This window comes from Dufourea novaeangliae, unplaced genomic scaffold (assembly GCF_001272555.1).
Source record: "Dufourea novaeangliae isolate 0120121106 unplaced genomic scaffold, ASM127255v1 scaffold221, whole genome shotgun sequence".
Lineage (NCBI taxonomy): Eukaryota > Metazoa > Arthropoda > Insecta > Hymenoptera > Halictidae > Dufourea > Dufourea novaeangliae.
Genome location: NW_015374115.1, coordinates 20,582 through 42,864, shown reverse-complemented (window position 1 = coordinate 42,864; position 22,283 = coordinate 20,582). Strand labels below are relative to the sequence as shown.

At 46.1% G+C, this 22,283-nt stretch overlaps 2 protein-coding genes across 4 annotated transcripts in view; both read right to left on the bottom strand.

Moving 5' to 3' along the window:
* Positions 1–4,109, bottom strand: part of LOC107191069 (ral guanine nucleotide dissociation stimulator-like 1) — a 41,614-nt gene extending 37,505 nt beyond the window's left edge. The window contains exon 1 of the mRNA XM_015580017.1: positions 3,437–4,109. Within this exon, the coding sequence (XP_015435503.1) occupies positions 3,437–3,453 (17 nt within the window). The 5' untranslated portion in view covers positions 3,454–4,109. The remainder of the gene's footprint in view (positions 1–3,436) is intronic.
* Positions 4,110–6,439: 2,330 nt separating this feature from the next.
* LOC107191133 (serine-rich adhesin for platelets) overlaps positions 6,440–22,283 on the bottom strand; it is a 35,155-nt gene continuing 19,311 nt past the window's right edge. Inside the window, exons 1-5 of one of the 3 annotated variants that reach the window (XM_015580096.1) lie at positions 14,152–14,167; positions 11,212–13,410; positions 10,139–10,389; positions 9,483–9,899; positions 6,440–8,871 (exon numbers count right to left, since the gene is read on the bottom strand). In XM_015580096.1, the coding sequence (XP_015435582.1) occupies positions 7,861–8,871; positions 9,483–9,899; positions 10,139–10,389; positions 11,212–13,396 (3,864 nt within the window). In that variant the 5' untranslated portion in view covers positions 13,397–13,410; positions 14,152–14,167 and the 3' untranslated portion in view covers positions 6,440–7,860. Of the gene's footprint in view, positions 8,872–9,482; positions 9,900–10,138; positions 10,390–11,211; positions 13,411–14,151; positions 14,168–22,283 lie in introns of those variants that run through there. The other 2 variants (XM_015580097.1, XM_015580095.1) reach the window with 2 other exon arrangements.

Below are 22,283 nucleotides of genomic sequence, written 5' to 3'. Positions count from 1 at the left end.
AAACTGTCACACTAGCACAGCCCCTTAAGTATCTCATTAGGTTCAGACTAAAATGGAAAGCTCATTGAATCCAATAAAAGTTTTGTCTTTCATTGTATTTCACAGAGCCCTATAGGCTACAAATGCCTAAAATTCGCAGTCTAACATCCAACAAAACCTCGTTAAAGTCAAAACTAGGACACTTGAATTCCTTCCCTTTTGAATAAAAGAGGATTTCCTGGCCTCCAGCAACGCGAATGCTTCCAACACACCAGCCCCGCAACTTTGTTCAGGTGTTTCCCGAGCAGCTCCAATTGCTCGGCGTATTTTTGGGCCAGCTTCGCGTAGAAAGGAGTTCCACGAGTTCCCGACGTTTCACGTTCACGAGGCTCTCTGGGCACTTCTTTCTCGCCTCCTGCATTCCGCGACGCGCCTCGTTAGACTTGACACGTATTACTTTGCATTCTCATAAGCGCGTTATACACATACCCCGCCCTACCTTTCTCATAGAGCCGGGTCTCGAAGGAATCGGAGCTCGGTCGACGTCGATCGAGCGATTTCCAATCGTCAAGAGAAAAAAAAAAAAAAGAGCCTTCCAGACAGACACTGTGCCTTCTCGTTGGGAAATATGGAGAGACCAGGAAAGTCGAACTCTGAACGGATCGCCGCTGGCGTTTCGCGAGAATAACTCGTAACTCGACCACAATACGTAAATTATTTTAAATTTAACGAAGTTGCGTGTATCCCTTAAAATTTTCTGATTACAAGGCTCCAATTAACCCTCCGTTCTTATACCTCATTTTTTAAACGTAGTTGTCATACTGGGTAACTTTGACACAATATATTCAATCAGGTGTTGGGTAAAAATTATTTGTCATATTGAGGCAGAAAACATTCTGAGGTGAAATTTGAATATTGTAGATTATATTTCTATGGTTAGAAATAAACATTGAAAGTTTCATAGTGTTTAAAAAAATTCTTGAAAAAAAAAACGAAATTGTTGAACATTTTTTTTGGGGTACCTGAAATTATTAATTCACGACGCCATTATTGTCAATGATGTCTCAGATATTATACTTCAAAGTGAAATTCTAGGTCTATTTGACCCAGTGTGTTAATGAAGGGTTTAATGATGATCGAAGTTAAGGTTAGGATAGTGAAATTAAGCTTCGAATAGATTCGACTAATTTTGTTAACTTTGTTGATAACACCTTGAATAAAGTATTCATCCCGTTCAAGCAACTCTCGAGTTACCTTGATGTATCCTTGAACGCTTTCACTTTAAACGAAGTTATACGTGCAAGGTCTAGAAAAAGGTATTAAACCTTAAACGAAGCCCAGTAACGAATACGAGACGCTAGTGAATACACAGTAGTTATTCCGTCGAGTAACGACCTTATGTATAATTTACGGAAACTATTCGCCCGGCCGATTGATCTCCCAATACAAACAGAACGTCCCCTGATAGTAGGCATACCTTCGCGTGCGCGAGCGTGCGCGAGTTTCATTGACTCTCGAGTTATTGAACGTGTCCCATCGAACCACCCAGGCCTGCTGTGTTACCTTCACGGGCTTTGAACAAAGGTCAGCGTGGATATACCTGAGCCCGAGGCGAGAAAATTCTAATTCTCGGCGAATAATACAGAAAAAAATAACCGTATTCCAATAAATCTTCAGGTAAAGACCTTGTACCATACGTGACACACTCGAATGATCCTGGGAGTATCTTATTGTATGCTGTCACGTCTTGGTCGCGAGCAATTTCAAGCACGTACGTACGTGTACCATCGGAGAGGTTCTAGCCGAAAATTGTATTCCACTCTCGTTCCATTTTGTCCTGCCTCGAACTCACGGGGAAACTTGCGAAACGTCAGGCGAGTTTCACAACCACGGCAATCAGCCGAGAAATATCATCAGACCGAGAAATTACTTTTACTCCTGTGCAGATGAGTCGGTTCTGAAGGGTCCGTGGTCCCCGTAACCGGGACCAATCTGGTAATTCACACCGTGTACTATAACCGTATAGTTACACTCTCAACCAGCCCAGAAAAATTAACAAATGTATATTAAATCGTCGTGGAGGATTCGTGTGAATTTTCGAACCGATACGCACACGTCGATTGTATGTATGTAATTTATCGTCCCGTCAAAAGTAGCGAATTCAAGCACAAACATTCGTGCTCAGAATGCTATACGGACCGATTAGTCATCGTTGTTAGCGATTGTCAAAAGGTCGAAGCTTGTTATGTACAAGGTGAATCGAAATCGATTCATTCGGCCGCGACAGGTAAAACTTTTCACGATTTCCGTCTGGTCGACTCATTTTATACAGTCGTCGCGGATACGTAAAGAAACAACATAAAGCCACGGTTTCACCTTAAAAAGGTAGAATGTGCTGGCCGAATGTCATGTTTGTCGTGCTTCGATAATATTCAACAGACTTAGACGTAACAGCTGTTCAAGAACCGCGGAGTGACGCTCGAAGGCAGGTAACGTATTGCCGACGAATAGAAGAGAACCGTTTAAATTAGGAAGAAAACGGCATGAGGAAAACAGCAAGTGAAAACCGGTCTTGAGAGACGCGTAACGCACGACCAGAGCCGTGCGGAATGACGAGAAACATTCGAGACGAGAGACTTAAACTTTCCCTGTGTCCCTATTCCGTTCCAATTAGAAATCAAATTATTTATAAACGAGAAATTCTTTGCATTGAACATTTCATGAAATTTCAATATAATTATTAGTCTTAAGTTCGATTCAAAATAAACCCCTCGCGTGAAGTCTACAAAACTATGTTTAAATTTAGTAATACCTCATCTGTAATGCTCCGAAATTAGGAATCCGTTATGAGGAATTACAGACTCCTCTCGATTATCGTCCCGAACTCAGGTCCACGCAGAGACAATAATCTTATAGAGAGAAATGGTTCAAACCCTCGTAAATTCGTTTTTTTTTTTCCAAAGCCCGAGTCTCAGGAACAAAGTATGCGATTAACAGGTTCCACGGCCTCCTCCCCCTCGAGTGGTGGGAATAACGCCTGGACAATAATCGTGTAGAACAAGCCAGACGATAATCGAGAGGAGTCTGTACTGATATTTTATAATATTTATAATATTTCTACGTTCCATTTGAAGAGTACTATTCTAACACAAATCCATAAGCTACCAGAAACGCCTGGCCAGTTAAAGGGCTAAACCATTCCATATACGAAATTCCTGACAAGAGGAGTAGGGGTAACTTCCGCCGTGATGGCGTTGCGTCACAGAGAAAAAGCTTTCAAATCCGCGATAATTTCCGCACGGCGCGCTGTCAACCTGCGAGAGCCCCCGTTGCCCGTAAATACAGACGCGGAAAAGAACGACCGGGAGCACGCGCGATAGACAGAGAGAGAACGGGTTAGGCCGTCGAGGAACGAACGAAGAGAGGGCAATAAAAAAGAGAAAGGTATGATAATTACCAAGGAGTCGTCCCCATTGTCAGCGCTCATAGCCCAACGCTAGCGCGAGGGAATTCGAGATCGTCGTCGTGGTCGTCGTCCTCGGTCCTCTTCGCCGCCCTTCCGGTAAAATAACTTTGCGCTCGTCATTCTGCGGCGTATCCTAAATCCGCAGGACACTCGAATGACTCGTTCGGAGATACCGGTGGCACCGTCTCGCACCTGTCATCTGGCATCGCAGCGACGGGAACGCGGCTTGTGCGCTACGACGATGGTCAACGTAAAGAGAACGCGGAGACAGAAGGAAAAAGGACGAGGGCGCGCAGCGGTAGGGTGCGTAGGATGAAGCGAGAGGAACGTAGACGGAGGGACAGAGTGAGAGAAAGAGAGAGGACACTGACACACGAAACGTCAACGACACTAGCACGCCGTCGTACTGATCCGTTCTCACGAGACTCGAGACTTTTTTTGAATCGCGTTCACGAAACACGCGGGTCCCGGGCACTATACACGCCACACGAGCACCGACTCCCTTGTTCCTGCTTTTTTCTTTTTTTTTATTTCGCCGAACAAACGGGACGAGTACACACACACGCGCGCACACACACGGTCCAATGATAATTTCGGTCACGGGCGAAGCGAACTAACCTCCGCACGGGCTCACGGACAGCCGCTTACTTCCAGCGGCACTCGAGTCAACAGCTCCGCTAATGCCATTCCCTTCCATCGCCGCGCCCCCACTACCCGCAAAAACCGTCGCGAAAGGAACCGCCGTGGGGCAGCCGATGTTTACGCACGAATTATCTTACCTCTGTACGTAAATATCGAGGTGCGTTATCGTTTCCCGCGTTTCGAAGGCCGATCATACGGCCGACGCGTCTTTTCGAATCCCGTCAAGATGTTTGAGACAAGCATTGCCGTGCCAGCGTCGATCTTCGCGCACGGGGTTCCCGCTACGGACGCCATGTTGTGGTTCGAGGTGCGCGCGCAGCGTGCGTCAGATGGGCAGGAGATTCAAATGGCGATGCGTTTACTTGTACTGTGTTGAAGTTTAGATAGTTTCGTTTTATGAGACAATTGACCTGAAGTATACGGACAAGTAGTGAAGGATTATTCGAACCATTTAGAAAAATAAGGGAATTAGTTATCAATTGTGACAGATGGTCTAAGGCTTTTGCACAGTACTTGTATGTTCAGTTATAAAATGTGGACGGTATACATTTGCGTGTGTTTTACGACAGACATACCACGTTATTTTTTACCGTCTACTACACGAGTGTTAGCGTATGCTAATTGACCATTACTACAGTTACACGTGACTTTAAATAATGACAAGTACACAACGGTAATTAATGAGAGGGTTACACTTCTACGGAAGTCACTTCCGGTAGGGAACATATAGGTGGTTACAGTCTAGATAATTAATAACGATAGGACTGTATTAATGATTTGAGGAGTAATAGTAGATCGGAACGAAACACATAGAAGACGTTTGATATACTTTTTCTGAACTACAATCGACACAATGGCGACAGGAGGAATTGTGGATGTACAGGGTTTCTAGGGATGCGATAAGTGTCGTGTAAGGATGAAGTAATAAAGTATGAAAAGAGAGACGCACACACAAAAATGAGACAACACATTACACGACAGACAAAGAGACTTTTTCACAACATTTAATAAAACGCTATCAACTATGTATGCCTTTTTTTACTCAAATACTCTAAAAGTTACTTACATACGGTGTAGGTTTATATGTATATTTAATGTCGGGTTACGGAGGTGTCATATCCCTCGCGAAAAAAAAAAACGCGTCAACGGTTCGTTGAATTATATATCTACGCCCCTTTATTTTTGACCCCCTTCTCGTTTCTTCTATTTTCGAGCGTGAGATATTCTCGTTAGCATTGCACACTGACAACAAACGTAACGATTATTAGGCACCAATCAGCGACACGATGAACACAGTGTAGAGTACCACGGAAATAGAAGAGCGACAAGTGGTGCTCAGGAGCTGACACGTCCGGTAAATTATGTATAAATTTTTTTGTTTTAATACTATCGTCGTTATCATTGTATTTTTCCCCTTACGTGGTAATATTTCAATAAATCGTGGGTATAGCGATCAACGTCCCGGGATGCTAAACAGGTCTGTGTCTGAAAATCTACAAGGGTGGATTAACAATGTGGTGTGCAAAAGAACGTCCCGCGGTAAGGCAACCTTTTTTGTGCCTTCAGACTTCGTCGGTTCGATATATCGAATAGAAAAAAAAACAGTTCGCGCGGGTTTCACTCCTTTTCATTTAAGTGCAGCGTATCGAAATTATTGGTACACGGCACGCACTCACATTTCACTCGCGGGAGCGAAATGATCGTCGACCTTCGTCAACAGCTGATATATCGATTTAACAGAGTTTTAAAATTCTGACGTATCGATTAGTCCCTACTTGTATATTCTCTGTATAAAAGTGTATATAATTGAAAACAATAAATAGTTTATACAATGAAACTGTAAAATTGCTCGTCGGGAGGGGGGCTGGTATCGCCAACGCGCAACGTTGACGTTCACAAGGGGGCTGCTGTTGGACGAAATTATAATTCGGTGACGAGATTTTGTATCATGAGCACCTGATATCGAATCGGTGGTTTTAGCTGCGATCGAATGAAATATAAAAGTACCATATAAACAAGAAAAGATCGTGACAAAAGAGATAAAATGATGAGAACAAAAGAACCTTCACATACATCGAGCTGAAACGTATACTCGAGTAGCGACCGATAAAAATTGTCTACAGAAAGTAATACACTTGAAACAGATTAAAAATAAACTGTAAAAATATCCAACGGTAAAAATCATCGTACAAACGCACTTGTACAATAATAATTAGAACTGTTTTTTGGACTGTTTCCAAAGAATAACAGGTGCACGGCACTAAACAGAACTGCGAGCTCAGAGTGCCATGTAAACCAAAAAAGGAAACTAACAAAAAAGAAATTAAAGTGTTAAAAATATTATATGTTCTGTAGACAGGCATGCCCTTGCTCATGTCAGCCAACCATGATTCTCTAACATTGGAAAGGCTGTGTATTCTGTATATATGTATGTGTTATTCCGTGTATCGGCAATGTGCATTTAGTGTGTGTGTGTGTATGTGTGTACTTAATTACAAACACGAGGAAAAAGAAAATTCTATTCTCTATCGTTCACCATCAGCCGTTGATTGAAAAACCACTCGAACTCTCTCGACTTCCTACACACTGGCATAAAAAAGTCCCATAATTTTATTTCCTTAACCTATTTCGCCTGGCAAAACTGCGTTATTCTTTTCTCTCTTTTTCTGTTTCATATGCACAAGTATCACAATCGCTCACAGATCTTGTGGTCGTGTTTACAAATGTGTTCTCCATGTGGTACATGATCGTGTGTTGTACGTAATTACATTACGTGTGTGCCTTTCCTCTGCTCGCATCAGCAAACATCGCGAACACCCTTCGAATCTTGGTGGTACACGTGTTCCCCTCCCTGGCCTTGCGCCATTATTGCGATCATCTTCACGCGAAACCTCCCGTTTCCCCCCGGTTTTTAATATGGTTGTGTCTCGTTTTAAAAAGTTGCGTGACCCGCGACCCTACGATTAATGTATTAAAGTTAAGGTTTCTCTTATAAACTGCAATCTAAGCTGATCCCATGTTGTTTCTTGGTCACAACCTCGTTGATTTTTTTGCTTCCCTGTAACTCTCGGTTACAGAGATACCTTGCTCCGGTTTTTCTTTTCAAGGAGACTGTATCGTTCTATGGAGATATTTCCGACGAAGACCCTTTCCTCGCCCCACTTGAAAATCCAATCGCCGAATTCGCGGCCCCCCCCCCCGGATTCTCTTCGCAGGTTTTGTCCCTGTCTAGAGCGTCGCCATGTGTCCACACCTCGGGTCGCGATCGTGGCGATCCGAGAATTAGTCTACAAAATGGAACAACAGGGACGACGGTCTCGAGTTTCCCATCCCGGGCGGACGCACGCCATATAGCCGCGTTACAATTTCTCTAACGACATCCACGGGACTCGTCATGTACACAGTGTGTAAACACGCGGGTGAAGTGATTCTTGAGAAGAAACCCCTTGTTTGGTTCTTTTCGAAAATCACCGAAACAATTTTATACTCGGATTTATCTAACCCCCCGCAGAAGGATGAACCGACCGCAACGGAGAGAGAGAGTTCCCGCGGACCCTCCTCCTGCTTCCTCACCCCTAATTATTCTGTTCATCCTCTATTCGCGAGGCGTTTCAACGAGATTCATGCTCGTCGAAAGATTACTCTATATGTTCTCGTCGTCGAACTGTTATACGAGCCAGACGGCCTTTTTTTCTGCTCTGTTTTCGCACACATTCAGAGACAACAATCCTCGTATGTAAAACGAAAAAGAAAAACAGTTCGCCGACTTATTTTTAAGCGGACACGGTCTCCACCATCGACTTCTTAATAATCTCCCCGAAGTTCTCGTCACACTCCTCCGTGCTCTCTGATTGTTGCTCGTTACCTTGGCTCTTCTCCGCCTCGACCTTCGTCCCGGTCCCGTGATAAGTACCGTGCGCCTGCGGCTCGATCTCCGTGAAATACGAGTATCTACGTGACAGAAGTTCCGAGAACTGTTGCACAGCGTTGATGGTCGGCACCGAGTTCAGATTTGTGTACTGGGATCCGGTGGTCTCGTCCTGGGCGAACGTTGCCTCGTAATTACTGGAAGAATGCTGCTGTTGCTGCTGGCCTGGATGGACCTGACAGTTCCCCGGAATCGTTCCACCGGTGTCTTGTTGCTGCCCGTACGCCGCGTAATGCGAGAACCCGCCGGCTGGATTTCCCGACACCGTTTGAAACTGCGGCTGGAATTGCACCCTAGACGTGGAAGGAAGGTTAGCATAAGGTTGATAGTCCTGATAAGCGGGCTGCTGGAAGTTCACAACACCGGCGCTCGTTTGGCTCGTGAACGTTTGAAACGCTTGGCTAAACTCAGGATGAAGTTTCCTTTGAGGTCCCTGCGTACCGTCGACAGTGTCCTCGCTAGGATAACAATCGTCTCTAATCGCGTACAGATCCAGGCTATCCTCCCGTGTCCCTGGAACGTCTGGCTGACAATTTGGCCCGCCGCCGTCGCCAGCCTCGTGATTCTCGTAATGCAACGTCGTGAAACCGCCACCGTTCAGACATGACTCCGCGGCGTTCCTGTTCTCCATCACCGATCCTAAACTGATCTCCCTCAAGGGACTTCTACCGTTCTGATTGTCGGAAACATCGTGATCCGTGCCCTCCTCTTCTTCGCGCTGTTTTTTCTCCAGTTCTAATCGCATCAACGTGTGAATGAAATGCGTCCGCACGCGTACCGGGTTGAACTCGATCCTGCCTGTACTGTTTGCGCAGCCGTCGCGTGTGCAGCCACAGGGGAAACCCGCTCGATCGACCTGTTAACATTCGTACCAAAACATACCTGTTAAAGTCTACCAATAAGATCAACGATAAAAGTCCCGTGATAAATTTTATTCGATTTTGAAATAAAATCGGCATTTCGGTAAATAATTCGGTGAAACAGAAGTGACAGCCTTCCATGCACAAACTTATGAGTCACTGTACAAGGAAAAATATTACTAAAACAAGACGGCTTCCCGATTTCCTTGGAAATAAACTGACAAGTGGCTTTACTTATTGATATACCTAATACAAAAGAGTCCCGTGAAGTCCCCGCTATACTGACTGGCAAATCATCTTTATATTCGTCACTGATGTTAAGGTACGTTTTCACATGACAGTATAAGTAATGGATTTTGTTATCGTGACACTGTATGACAATGTAAATCAATGTCACGACAACACAACGACAAAAGTCATAACATTGCGTGCCATGACCGTAAAAATCTCGATTTACTGTCACGTGAAAACGTACCTTTACTTCAAACTCTCTCGCCATCTGTCGGTCAGTAACAGAAATCACACACGCCGAGCCCTCTACCGGAAGCCCGTCCAGTCAGCATTACTAAACGGGCCCTCTCTGTTTCCTTCGTACAAGTTTACCAACCTGGCACTTTACGTTGGCACGACTGCAAGGACAGCTCTCAGGATCACAGTATCCTTTGCACCCGCAGCCGCAATGTTCTCTGCTTGCACGAATGTCCCGGCACTCGTCCTTCTCGACCGCGTCTATTCTACGGACCCCCGCCGCTCTAAGTAAGGCTCGTCTTTGCCACGTGGGCACTGGCTGGAGGAAGTAATAACTATCGATATCGAGCTCCTCGGTGTCGCTCTGCTCCTCGTCCGTGTCGTCGCTGGGATCCTCCGAGCTGGAGGCAGCTTCCGCAACGCAATTCGCGGCACGCTCAGAGCGCAGTTGCGCCAACCTGGCGCGATGTAGCCGCCTCTGCTCGGCGGCGTGCTCCGACAACGAGAACCTTTCGGCGTGGGTGTGCGTCGAGCTCATACCAAGAGTACTGCCGCCCTGCAAAAGATGCATATCATTTTGTCATATTCTCGTTTGCAAACTTTGCAGCAACCTAATGTCAATAAAGACCGTGTACCAGCATTGCGGGTAAACACAACTAATTGATGTATTTAAATTCACGAGTAAAAAAAGTTTCTGGAAAATTGAGCGAGTCAAGAGAGCAAAATGAAAGGATTGGCCGCAAAGAAATTAATTAATGTTTGTTTAGAGACCAAGTTTTGTGATTTTCCTCTTACCTGAGAAGGCACGCAGGTGAATCCTTGTGACCTGGGAAAGTAGTAGACGGTGACTGCGTCGAACTGAATGTTTCGTTTCTTTTTCATCGGTTCGTCCGTGTTGGTTCTCTTCGGACTCGGAGCCCCTTCCATGCAGTCGGTCAATCGTCTTTTCAGATTGCTCTTCGGAGGGCTGGGGAACGTCGTCAACGGCGTCTGCGGCGTTCCCGTAACGGCGACGTTCGGGACGAAAGTGTCCAGCTGATTCACGGCTGAAACATTATACTTTCCTGTGGCTATCGTGTTCTAACAATACATCTTGTCTACGCCGCGCGCGCATAGAAAAAGTGACTCAATCCGTAGAGAGAAATACAACACCGAAATTGGCATTCTCGTAACGATATATTACTTTAAGATCCATTCTCACAAACAAGAGAACTTTAATATCCCGAAAATTTCGATTTTTGTAAAACTCCGCAGATTTGTAGGGTACCTCGATAGAAGCATCGGCCGATTTTTCGTTTTTGCTTATAATCGGGTCTTCAGAATGAAACTTAAAGGTTAATGTGTCTTTTCCTATTTTCCTGTATATCTTAAAAACTGTAAGAAATATCAAAAAACTGTCACAATGAAAATTTAACAGCTTCTTGTGCTCTACAAAACTGTAAAATGAAATTGTTAAAAATTTGTTTGTTTGTTTATTTATTTAAAAAACAAATTTTCAACCATATCATTGCAGTTTTATAGAGCACGAAAACCCGTTACATTTCTCATATTTACTATTGTTTCGGAGATATACAGAAAAATGGGAAAAGACGCTGAAATTCCTTTGTAAGTACAGTAGACTCTAACTTTAATGCCACTGAAAATAATGCCGCATGAGTCACTCCCCTTCACACGTACTTTCGCGCGCACACATTCGCTCTCCCCACCACGTTGCGTACGCCGGCGCACCAACACGATTTAGCTCGAGGCCGACGCCATGGGACAGAACTTAGCATGGAGGGGGCTCGAAATTTAATGCCATCTCCTACAGCCCCGAAAGTGGCATTAAATTCAGAGTCTACTGTACCAGGAATACAAATGTCGCTTACCCTTCTCCTTATCCGAAAGAATATCGTCCGGTATCCTGTCCAAGAACGAGGTCTCAGAGTCGCTCTCCGGGGCCGGTGCAGGTCCAGGATCCCCCGGGATCTCGCTACCCAGCCCAGAATCGCTTCCATCGGACCTAACCTCATCCCTGGCCCCAGTGGCGAGCGCCAGGCTCTCCGCGGAGTCCTCCGTGAAAGCTTCCGGTCTCTCCGCCTCGAGCCTGGTTATGATCTCGGGATTGATATCGACGCAGCACATGGACTCGCTCTCGGGGCAGGATATCTGGTCGGAAACAGCGTCGTCGTCGCAGCCACGAATACGTGCGTTCGTTATGGACGATGACACCTCGGAGCTATCTGACCCGGTTTCGGTCTCTGTTTCTGTGTCCACCGCTTCTGGGACTTCCGTGGCAGGTTCCAGCGGTTCCTCCGGCGAGTTTGGTGTCGCCTCGGATGACTCCACGTTATTCGACGTTTGATGATTCTCCGTGGTAGGTAACGACGTGGTCACCGATTCCTCGACCTGGGTGGTCTTCTTCGCAGGTCCAGGTGGTGTACTTTCCTCTTTAACGAACGTCTCTGGCGTAATGCTCACCCGTTTAGGCGACTCCACCCTCTCCAAGAGCACTTTACACCGTTTGATATCGCCAGAAGGTAAGTATTGCTGTTCGATCGGCGGTGTTTTCGGCCTGACTACTATTGGCGAGTCCATCTGTTTCGCCATAGGATCCAGGGACTCGGTCTTCTTCTCAAGTGTGCACCTCTGGACCCAGCACGAAGATTCCTTCGGCGAGTCTTTCAGGTCGGTGGTACTCTGGTCGAAAACGTCCTCGGTCTTTTTCTTCTTGTTGTTGCTCACCCTCTTCTTGTCCTTCCTATCCGGCGACACGCTGTCCGGCCAATCGATCCGTTCCAGCCTAACCACCAAATAGGGACACGCACCACCTTTCGTCTGATCTGGGCTACCGGACGACGATGATGCATCCTCCTCCGCGGTGGTCGTCTTGCACTGGGACGTCTCGATCGGTTTCTCGCACTGTTTCTCGTGGCAGGCCCGATGATCATCGGTTTCAGGGCTCTCCGCTGGTAGGGAGCAACAAGAATCCTCATCGATGATGTACGTGTCGGGAAACTCGAGCTTCCGATGACAATCCTCTGTGTTCACAATGCTCGCACAGTCACCCTGCAGCGAGGTGTTCACTCTCTGCGCAGGATCTATCGTCACGGGATCCTGCTGTCCATCAGTCTGCACGGAACCGTCGAAGCTCACGTTCAGCATGCAACCACCGTTCAACGAATCGTCCATACATCTGCTACTGTTCCTCGATATACGTCGACCGTTAACGTCGTTGTCGTCGAACAGGCACGAGTCCGAAGACAGCGATATCTCGCCCAGAGTACGCTCCCGAAGGCTCACCAATACTGGTGAGATCCTCCTCACGTCGCCCCTAAATTGATTCGCTTCGTTCTCCGGGGTCTCGACGCCGATCCGCTTGATCTCAGCGTTTATCGGCAAGAAATCGCTGGCGGGCCTCTTTCTGGACGCTGGGGAACCGATCAACACGCTACCAGACAGAATTCGATCCCCATCTTGGTCGAGACACTTCAACGTCAATGTCGTTTCACCGAAATCTCTCTGGTCTGTGGATTCATTCGAATCAACTTCCGTTTCAGCCTCTTCGCTCTCCTTGCTGATATTCTTGCCTAATTTCTCGGCCATACTCGACACTTCCTCTTGGTCAGGAGAGTTTAACTTTGATGTTTCATCGGAATCCCGTTGCAGCGTGGATTCGATCGATTCGACTTCCGCCACTGCGTTTTCGGTCTTCTTGCTGTTGTCCTTTCCTGATTTCATGGCCGGACTCTCGAGGTCTGGCTCGACTTTCAGGGATGAATTCGTTCTGGGGGCTTCTAGGGAAGCCTCGCAGCACGACACTACACCGACACGGTTATCGATGGATCGACGAACATCGTCTTTGAGATCGTTCGTCGTGTCATTCTTGATCCTCGATTCGGTAGTCTCCTCTGCAGCTGGCGTCGTCGACGATGTGGCTGACTCAGTGGTATCCTTTACTATTTCCGTCGTCGACGACGTGGTCGATTCTGTAGTCTCCTCTGTGGCTGGCGTCGTCGACGACGTGGTCACCACCGGTGACTTCACCGAGGTGGAATCTTCTCGGGCCTCCATCTAGACGGCTTGATCTGCGGTCATAGGAGAAATATTTTCATTAGATAACCATACATCCCGATGGTCAGACTTTCGAACGGAGGATCAGAGGAGGGATTAAGCTCGTAATATCAATGGAAGGACAATCGAAAAAGAAACAATACGATCAAAATTATTGTAGTTAAAACGTGGATCCTTATACGGAGGTACAAGGATACTAGACCAAAAATAGAAAGTTTTTTCTTTTCTATCATCCCCTGTAGCTTCCCTTGTCTGCCCTGGATAACGATGTAATCATAATTCCCTCGATATCGGCAAGTTTTCTCGAACTATCATAAGCAAAACGATGGCGAATAGGAACGGTGGGATCAATAATCCGCGCGCTGATACCGCGCGCCGGTTAAACGATGAAAGACAACACACACACGCCGCCAGGAATAGAGAGAGAGAGAGAGAGAGAGAGAGAGAGAGAGAGAGAGAGAGAGGATGATGGCGAAATCGGTGGTAGCGTGTCCCCGAGGAATATCGAACCGGAGAACGGTGAATATCGAACGGTTGTTGGAGATGAATCGACCCCGGGTACCTCGTCGATATATATGGTCCGTGGATAAGTTTTCTTATCACAGGCGACCGAAATAAAAAAAAAAAGAGGGGGGGGGGGATCCGCATATAATCCTGGCCGGAGATTATTGATTCAAAGCTGGCAGGAAAGGAGAGGAGGCAGAAGGGAGTGAAGGGGAGAAAGGTTTCTGTCTGCCTTCGGTTACCATGCGCACCTTGTGTACCCCTTATATACCACCGAGAATTCGACGACGACAGAGTCAGGTGTGCGAAAAGGGTTTCTTCTCGTCTTGCTTCCTCCTTGCCTATCCTCTATATCCGTTCCTATTCCTTTCGTTTCACGCACCCTGACAAGAATTTTTCTCCCCCCCACCACGTGTTACCTATCCCGTCTTCTTTATTACCTTCGTGAGCCACCACGATCTTCCGGCCCCCTCCACCACCTTCTACCCGGCTAAGCACTCTCCCACTCGGACCCTCGCCACCCCGCGAGAGAGAAACCACCGAAACAGGATCGCTGGCTGTCTCTCGGACCTCGACGACAGTCCCTTATCCCCTGTCGCCTTTAAGTCGTCTCGCAGCTCCAGCTGCCTCCGTTCTGCCCGCGTATCCGCCGTGCAACGTCGTCCCGGAGATCCGTCAAACGAACGGCGTCCTCCATCGAGGACAACATCACGGGCCCCATATACTAAGACAACACGCGACGACGATGTCCGACTATTTGGCCCACGAGCCTGTCGATCAAGACCACGATGGTTCGTGGAAACGATACTCCGAAAACTGATATCGACTGTCCTGATGACTCGAAGTACCCAGTGGAGACGTGATGGTTCGAGGAAGCAAGTCACGATTATACAGACTAGGAAAATCCGAACGGAGAAGATGATCGTGGGTTCCCTCCACTAAGGAATAAAAACTGCCAAGGTAGGTCGGAAAAGGATCAAGAATCGTTGAACTGAGCCCCCCTCGGGCGATTCTTCAAGCACAAAGGTGAATCTCGTAGAAGCGATGGGGTTCAAACGTGGAACGTCCGAAGCGGCATCGGTGACCGAGGACGGAGAAGCGCGTGGTACACGTATCGAAGAAGACCAGAGAAGGCTTCTATCACCAAAGATAAGACCTCTATCACCAAAAAAGAAGGCCTCTATCACCAGAGAAGTAGGCCTCTGTATCTCCAGAGGAGGTGAAGTCGCTTCAGGGCCAAAGCTCCTGGATTCGACGCTCGACGGCGTTGAAATCGAGGGAAAAAAAAAGGGAAGATTGCCTCCGAAGCGGAGAGTGAGAGATATAAGTGTATACTCGCAGCGGGACAGAAAGAGGGAGAAGCGAAGCGGAGGCGCGTGCGTCGCGTTCGACAGCTCGGAGCAGAGTGACCGGAGCTGCTTGTACGCCGCGTCGATGACGATTCCACTCGGTCGTGCTCGGTCGTACTCGGTCGTTCTCGGCTTCCCTCGCGCGACAGGCGAACGGTATACACACACTGTACTATACTATACTCGCGCGACGCCACTTTATACGTGGGAGCGTGTCTGTGTGGTGTACCCCGTGAATGTATAATATACAGTGGGGGGAGGGGCTACGTAGCCACAGTGGTTCTCAAACACGATGGCGATCAATCCCGTCAATGGCTGTTTTTGAGCTCTGTTTAATAGAGAACACACAGTCATCCAGAATACAAAAGTTTAGCAGCTTACGTGGGTCGAAAATAAATTTCTTTTAAAAAAGTATCAACTTATCGGTAGACCCTTTGCACTCCATGATTGCTATCAATAAACAAATACGAAAACATTTTTTGTTTTAATTATACACATTATTCTTATTTTCTCTTCCATTCTTCATTGTTTCTTCTGAGTTTTGATTTTAATTATGATGTTCAGTTATGATTTTAATCGATCTGAGTCGAAACTGGTAACAAAATTCTCTAAAAATTCGTATGAACGGTTCAAGTTTGATTTTGGAGACCACTGTACGACTGCAACCGCTCGAACATCGTTATGGAACTCTCGCGCGAGCAGTTATCGAGGGAGGCCACGCATCGATCACACGGAGCGAATACGTGGGTGACGCGCCGAGCCATCGATTACAAGCGCGTTCAGTGGAAATTCTGCGGCCTTTCCACCGAGTAATTCTATTTTCCGTGGTTGCACACGCGTCGCTCGCCGAATGAAATATTAGGCTACGCCTACGCTAGCGTAAACGTAACGAAAGGTATTTCTTTAAACGTTCATCCATCAGTGTGGCTTTGCTTTTCAACCTGGCGCCGATAAGGAAGTTCGGGCCGAAGTGAAAACGATGGAATCGAGACACGCAGCCAGTCTGAGCGAAATATCTCGATCGTCGTTTAACCCTCACTTTCCCAACTTAATTTGTCCCTCGGTGTGAAATGATCACATGATTAGATTTACAAATTCTTTATAATAAACGTCACGGAGCCACAACTAAATTTTGATGCATTGACGCCTACTTTATCACTTTAGTGACAATATTTGGAACAGTACTCGACGAACCTTCTTTCAATGACATCGAAATCGAAAATAGTGTCCTTGGTAGTAATGGCTACAAAGGGATTTCAAAATCCCTCGAAAATCTCAAAATACCTAACAACTACCCCACAATTCAAGACTCGTTGGAATTCTAAACCGTTATTCGAAACAGATCAATACTCTTACCGCATGGTCCAACGCGTCTCGAGCCCATCGCTACTCCTATGCCGCAACATTGACTGAAGATAAAAAGAGAAACTCCCTGTTGCAACGCGGGGCCACTCGAACAGAGGCACAAACACGTTCCACGCTCTCCTCTTCTTTTAACACAATTAATTTCAATTCCACGCGTGAAATCGCCTCTGAAAAAAAAATTAATTCTCGACTTTCCTCAACGAGGAATGTGTGTACTCGTATTTTTCCTTCGAATCGCTACGAAATAAGGAAGTTCACGTGAATGATAAACAGACAATTCCAGTGGTTGAATATTTCGTACGTATTTGGACAAATAGGATCGCGATCGATTTCAAGGGTGACAAAACGGATCAGAAAACAAATTAGAGACGGCAGGAGCTCGTGACTCGAATTGACCAGACGCGGACAGTTATTTGAATTAACCTCGTTACACTTGCCGACGACGATTATCGAGCATCATCGGGACCCGAAAGGCTAGCCACAGTCGCAGCTTATATCATTGAACGGAATCTATACAGGATGTCGTGTAACTGGTGGTACGAACCCAGACAGGAAGTGATCCTACGTGAAAAAATAAGTAAAAAATGTACAGTAAAATTTTTTCATTTGACACTTCATTTTCGAGATAATCGAATCTGAGAATCTACTGCATACGCGTGCAATGGAATAGGACGTGGCTGGCGCGTCTGTCCATTGCATTCTGTTTCTACTTACTACCATTCAGTGCAGTATGCTGGAACGAATTCTACAGCGAACAGTTTATTTTATTATTAACATTAGAATGCTGCAAAGAACAAGATTTTAGAATCAATTTGTTCGTTGTATCATACCCCACTGTAATATTAATTTGCAAATTCGTTTTTCTCGAAAAACGAAGTCTCAAATGGAACAATTTTGTTGTATATTTTCGATTTGCTTTCTCACGTAGGATCACTCCTCGTACTCAGTTATACCACTAGTTACATGACACTCTAAATTCAAGTGATGTTCGAAACCTACGCGTTGTTTCTAGACCGGAAATGAGGAGATCGCAACATAACTGCGTAGAATCTCCCTGCATTATCCATCCCAGTGATTGAACAGCCTCCAAAAGGGAAGAATAACTCTCGGTTCGGTGTGTCCCAATGATACCGCGATATTTTCCACAAATGAAAAAAATGAACGATGATCGAATCACAGAAAAAAACAGGAGGATCCATGAACACCACTGATATCGATGATGTATTCAACGATGTGCCAAACAGGTTTCTGTCGTTGCATAAGCGAGCACGCACCGACCGACTGTATCACTCTCTTATCATTACCCTGGCAAGCGACTTATTCGCGGCAGATTTGCATTCGAAGATCACGATGATCCAGAAAAGAGAGCTGCCTATAAACCAACCAGTGAGTCACTGAATTGTTGAATTTATGGATGTTTGAGATTAATACTAGATTGTATTTATTTGTAACAAAACAGCCGTTGAAAATGTAATTAGATTTATTTTTCTTGAAATTTTTATAGAAATAATTACTCATTGTTATCGTGATTTTTAGAAAATTATTTACAAAATGCAAAACGGCTAAAAGCCTAGTAAATGATTGCTACATTTCTGAAATAATTTTAATAAAAATTGTACTTATTAATATTTGCGAAAAACGCCGACCAATCAGAGTGTGGGTCTACCGGCCGAGCATCCGCGGTAGCGTTGGCTACGCGCTGCGATTGGTAACCAACGCTACCGCGGGAACTCGGCGGGCAGACTCGCGCTCTGATTGGTCGGGGTATTTTGTTAATATCTCGTTAACAAAGCTTCGGATATCATTTTTGCTAAGGAAAAACTTGTTTCAAATCACCTCACGAGTCTCCCATTTCCGGGTCCTCCAACATTTTTGTTACATCCTGTATACACCTATATCAAGTGGCCAACTAGACAGTAGCATCATCTTGGATTTTTTGGTCATTACAAGATCATCGTAATGTACGGACAATATCAAAGAATCAAATAAATCTGAAGAATACCATGACGGATGTCATCGTCAGAGAACCAGGGATCGAGATCTCAATATTTTGGGGATTCTCGCGTCGAATGAGATTGTTCTAGCCTGTTCCCCAGTCCGGTGAGCGGTAATGCATTCGAAAAGTGGAAAGTCCCGCATTCGGTCGACGGTGCTCGTAGAATCGGCGCGGTATTGTCCTACGAATCTCTCTCTCTCTCTCTCTCCCCTCTTCACCCACATCTAGTTCTCTCCTCGTTTCTCGCATTTATATATCATTTCCTTCTCTTCGTTGCGCACGTACAACACCACGGCGATCCTCTGTCTCTCACGGAACGGTTCAACGAACGAGAGAGCGCGGCGCTTGCGCCGAGGGGGCTGCGCGTGGCACGACGTAATTGTCGCTACGGGTCTGCGAAAGTAGAAGGCGAGCACAGAACCGACATACGTCCCCCCGGCCGCTGCTCGTCTTCCCTCTTCGGCTGTTCTCTTGCCTTCTTTTCCTCCTCCGCCCCCTGTTCTATTCGAGAAAACGATCTCACTCGCGCCGGTTCAGCCAGGGACAAAATAACAGAATCCGTCGCGGGGCTACCAACGACATCGTGTCATTCTTGTCGACGGGATTTTGTGAGGAAGGATTTAGAAGAATGGATAGGGTTGGGTCGATCGTGTTTACTAAATAGAAAGAACGTTAACCTCTAAATTTATAAAATAGAGATATTTTTAATTTATAAAATAGTGAGCTTTTCTGATGTGGTCCCAAAAGCGTTAGGTCCTCAGAGCGTTAAGTCCCTAAAGCGTTGGATCCCCAAACTGTTAGGTCCCTAAGGTACTGGATATCCAATCGTTGGGTCTCAAAGCGTTGGGTCCCCTAAGCGTTGAGTCCCCTAAGCGTTGAGTCCCCTAAGCGTTAGGCCTCCTAAGCGTTGGGTCCCCTAAGCGTTAGGCCTCCAAAGCGTCGGGTCTCCAAAGCGTTAGACTCCCAAAGCGTTGGGTCCCCTAAGCGTCAGGCCTCCAATACATCCGGTCTCCAAGCGTTAGATCCCTACGTAGAAGCAACTCTAAAGCGGGGATCAATCATCCATCAAAGTTCGAACCCCCTCGAAAGAAGTACAACAATTCCAGCCCAGTGAAGTTCCTATTCGCAGTTTAAAATATCATCTTAATCCATTCGAACCAAGAAGCAAAAGAGCCTCTTACATAATTGCACATAACCGAGCAGCAACGCGTACAAGTTGGCCAGGCGTTCGATTTCCTCGCCGCGGGTTGCCCCCGCGTGTCGGGCGGTTTCGATCGAGTATCAAGGTCGCGTTCTTGAGCCAGATCGCGAAATTTTGCGAGGTGGCGACGGCGCCTCTCCCGGCGCGATGTTTACCCGACAGACACCCGTGCACGGCACCAGTAGAAACCGGTGCACGTCACTTCTGGTATGTATAAACGGTCCGTGGCGGCGAGGTACGAACAGGTGCATGCTACTTACGGGGTCACGGGAGAGGGGCGGGTGAACGTATGTGCTCGCTTTCGCAGGCGATGAGAGAGACCTGATTTACATTCACCGCCTCCTCGTTTATGATTTACACTAACGCGATTAACCCCTAACGTCCAGGTGCTAAAATCGTCGTTTCGAAATTGTGAGACTGATACATATCGTTGTATCTTGTCATCCCCAAACCCTACAGGGTTTCAAAAAACGAAAATCGAAATTCTCAGACTACCTAATTTCACCTGTTACTCCATGCCCATATTCCTTCGAAAAATCGCTTCTGTTCTCCCATGCAGAATTCAAGTAAAAGACATTCAAAAGATACAGTTTATTCGGGCCTTGATACGAATTTTCATGATAAAAAAAGAAGGGGAAACGCGCGCGGGTGGAGGCATGGCCCCAGGTACCGGCGGCTTTTCTAAACTCCTGGTCGAGGAAGAGTCGAGGAGCGAGAGGGAGATATCAAGGGGGTTGCGGGAGCGAGTGAGTGACGAGATCAAAGCAGTTTTATAACACACACACACCGATAGACGGCTAGCGATATTGCTCCGTCGTGCTTTCTGCTTTCTGGGAAAAGTCCGTAGCACTCTCCCTCTCTCTCTCTATCTCCCTCCCTTCTCATTTTCTTTTTCCCTACCCCTCAGCAGTCGCTCTTTCACCCACACACACACACACACACATAGTTAGACGTTAACTTTGAGCTGTACCGAACAAAGAGCCTCTCTCTGTTTACTACCCAGCACACATATATCCTTCTCTCTTCCCTAGCCAGCCCATTCTCATCAGTAGTATTCCTCTCTCCCTCTCCAGCTTTCCATACACATTCCCCTATTCTGACGTCCGTGTATACGCGCGCTTCTCTCGTTCGCTACACCGATCCCCTATATTCCTATCAGTGTGCCTCTCTCTCGCTTGATTCTCAGGTTAAGCTGTGTTTACACTACACCACAAAACAGTGTTCTATAACAAGTTGTTATATAACATGTTACTAGATTATACCTTTTGGACAAGTCTATAACAAATCTGTATAACATTTCGCATCTCATTGTTAATAACAGTGTCCAACTTGATGGATAACAGATACTTTGCTACGTAACACGAAAAATGTTATGTAACATCGTGTTGTATAACATTTTTCTTTCTGTTTTTTTTTTTTCTAGTAAAACTGCGTCCGCACAACATACCATCACATGTTATATATAACAAAGTTATAGAACTTGTTAAAGAAAAAGAAGAATGCTAGAAACAGAGGTCAATGATTTGGACCTAACCCAAAAATGGAGCTTAAGATTACAAAACGATAAACGACTTTTCGATTTTTATTTGCACGAGGAATATGCATGTTACAGATTGTCCCATTTTTTTAGGACACCCTGTACAACGTGTTATGCTATGTAGTGTAGACGCAGCTTTAGTCTCGTCATCTCCCTTCCACCCACGTTCCCTCTAGCTATCCCATTCCCTCTGCATTGCCTGCTCTATGTCCACGCGCGCTCTACCACCATACACAAACAGCTTTCTCTCGTGTATCCTCTGCGCAGGCCACCATGGCGCATTACTATAGCCACGGCCCACTATACAGAGCGCCTAGGACCGCGGCTATAATTGTCTGATGCGACGACGACGGGTAGGGACAACGGCCAGGTGGAGCAGAGGACAAAGAGGGGAATAGTTCTACGCGTGCGCGTTACCTCGCCGATTTCTATGTCGTGGATCAGTTCAGCAAAGGCGAATATTATCATTCGAATTCATTAATTAGGTGTATGGGCCGGTCGAGTAACAGGTTAGAGAATTTTTCACGGATCAATATTGAAGCACACCTCTTCGATGCTCGGCCTGCCAACCTATTTATCGTGTTGTACTACTGAACAGGCCGATCGCCACACCATTGGGGAGGAACGAAGATCGTTTTGAGATAAAAACTGCACTGACAGAAATATTCCTTGTATCTATCAGTGAATAAGCAATGATTGTTTAATCCATGTATATCAAATGCCTAATAATAATATGCATTTTCATTTATGTTTATTTGTATTCGTATTTGTGTTTAACTAAATAAAACATACGTGTTACAATTTACCCCGGGCTGGGGCACATTGTAACAAAAGTTCAGATTTGTTTAAGATGAACATAGATGTCTAAGTATCAAAGATTTTGTCACATATTTACATTCAATGAGTTTACCAAAGATATGAGCAGTAAGTCACGC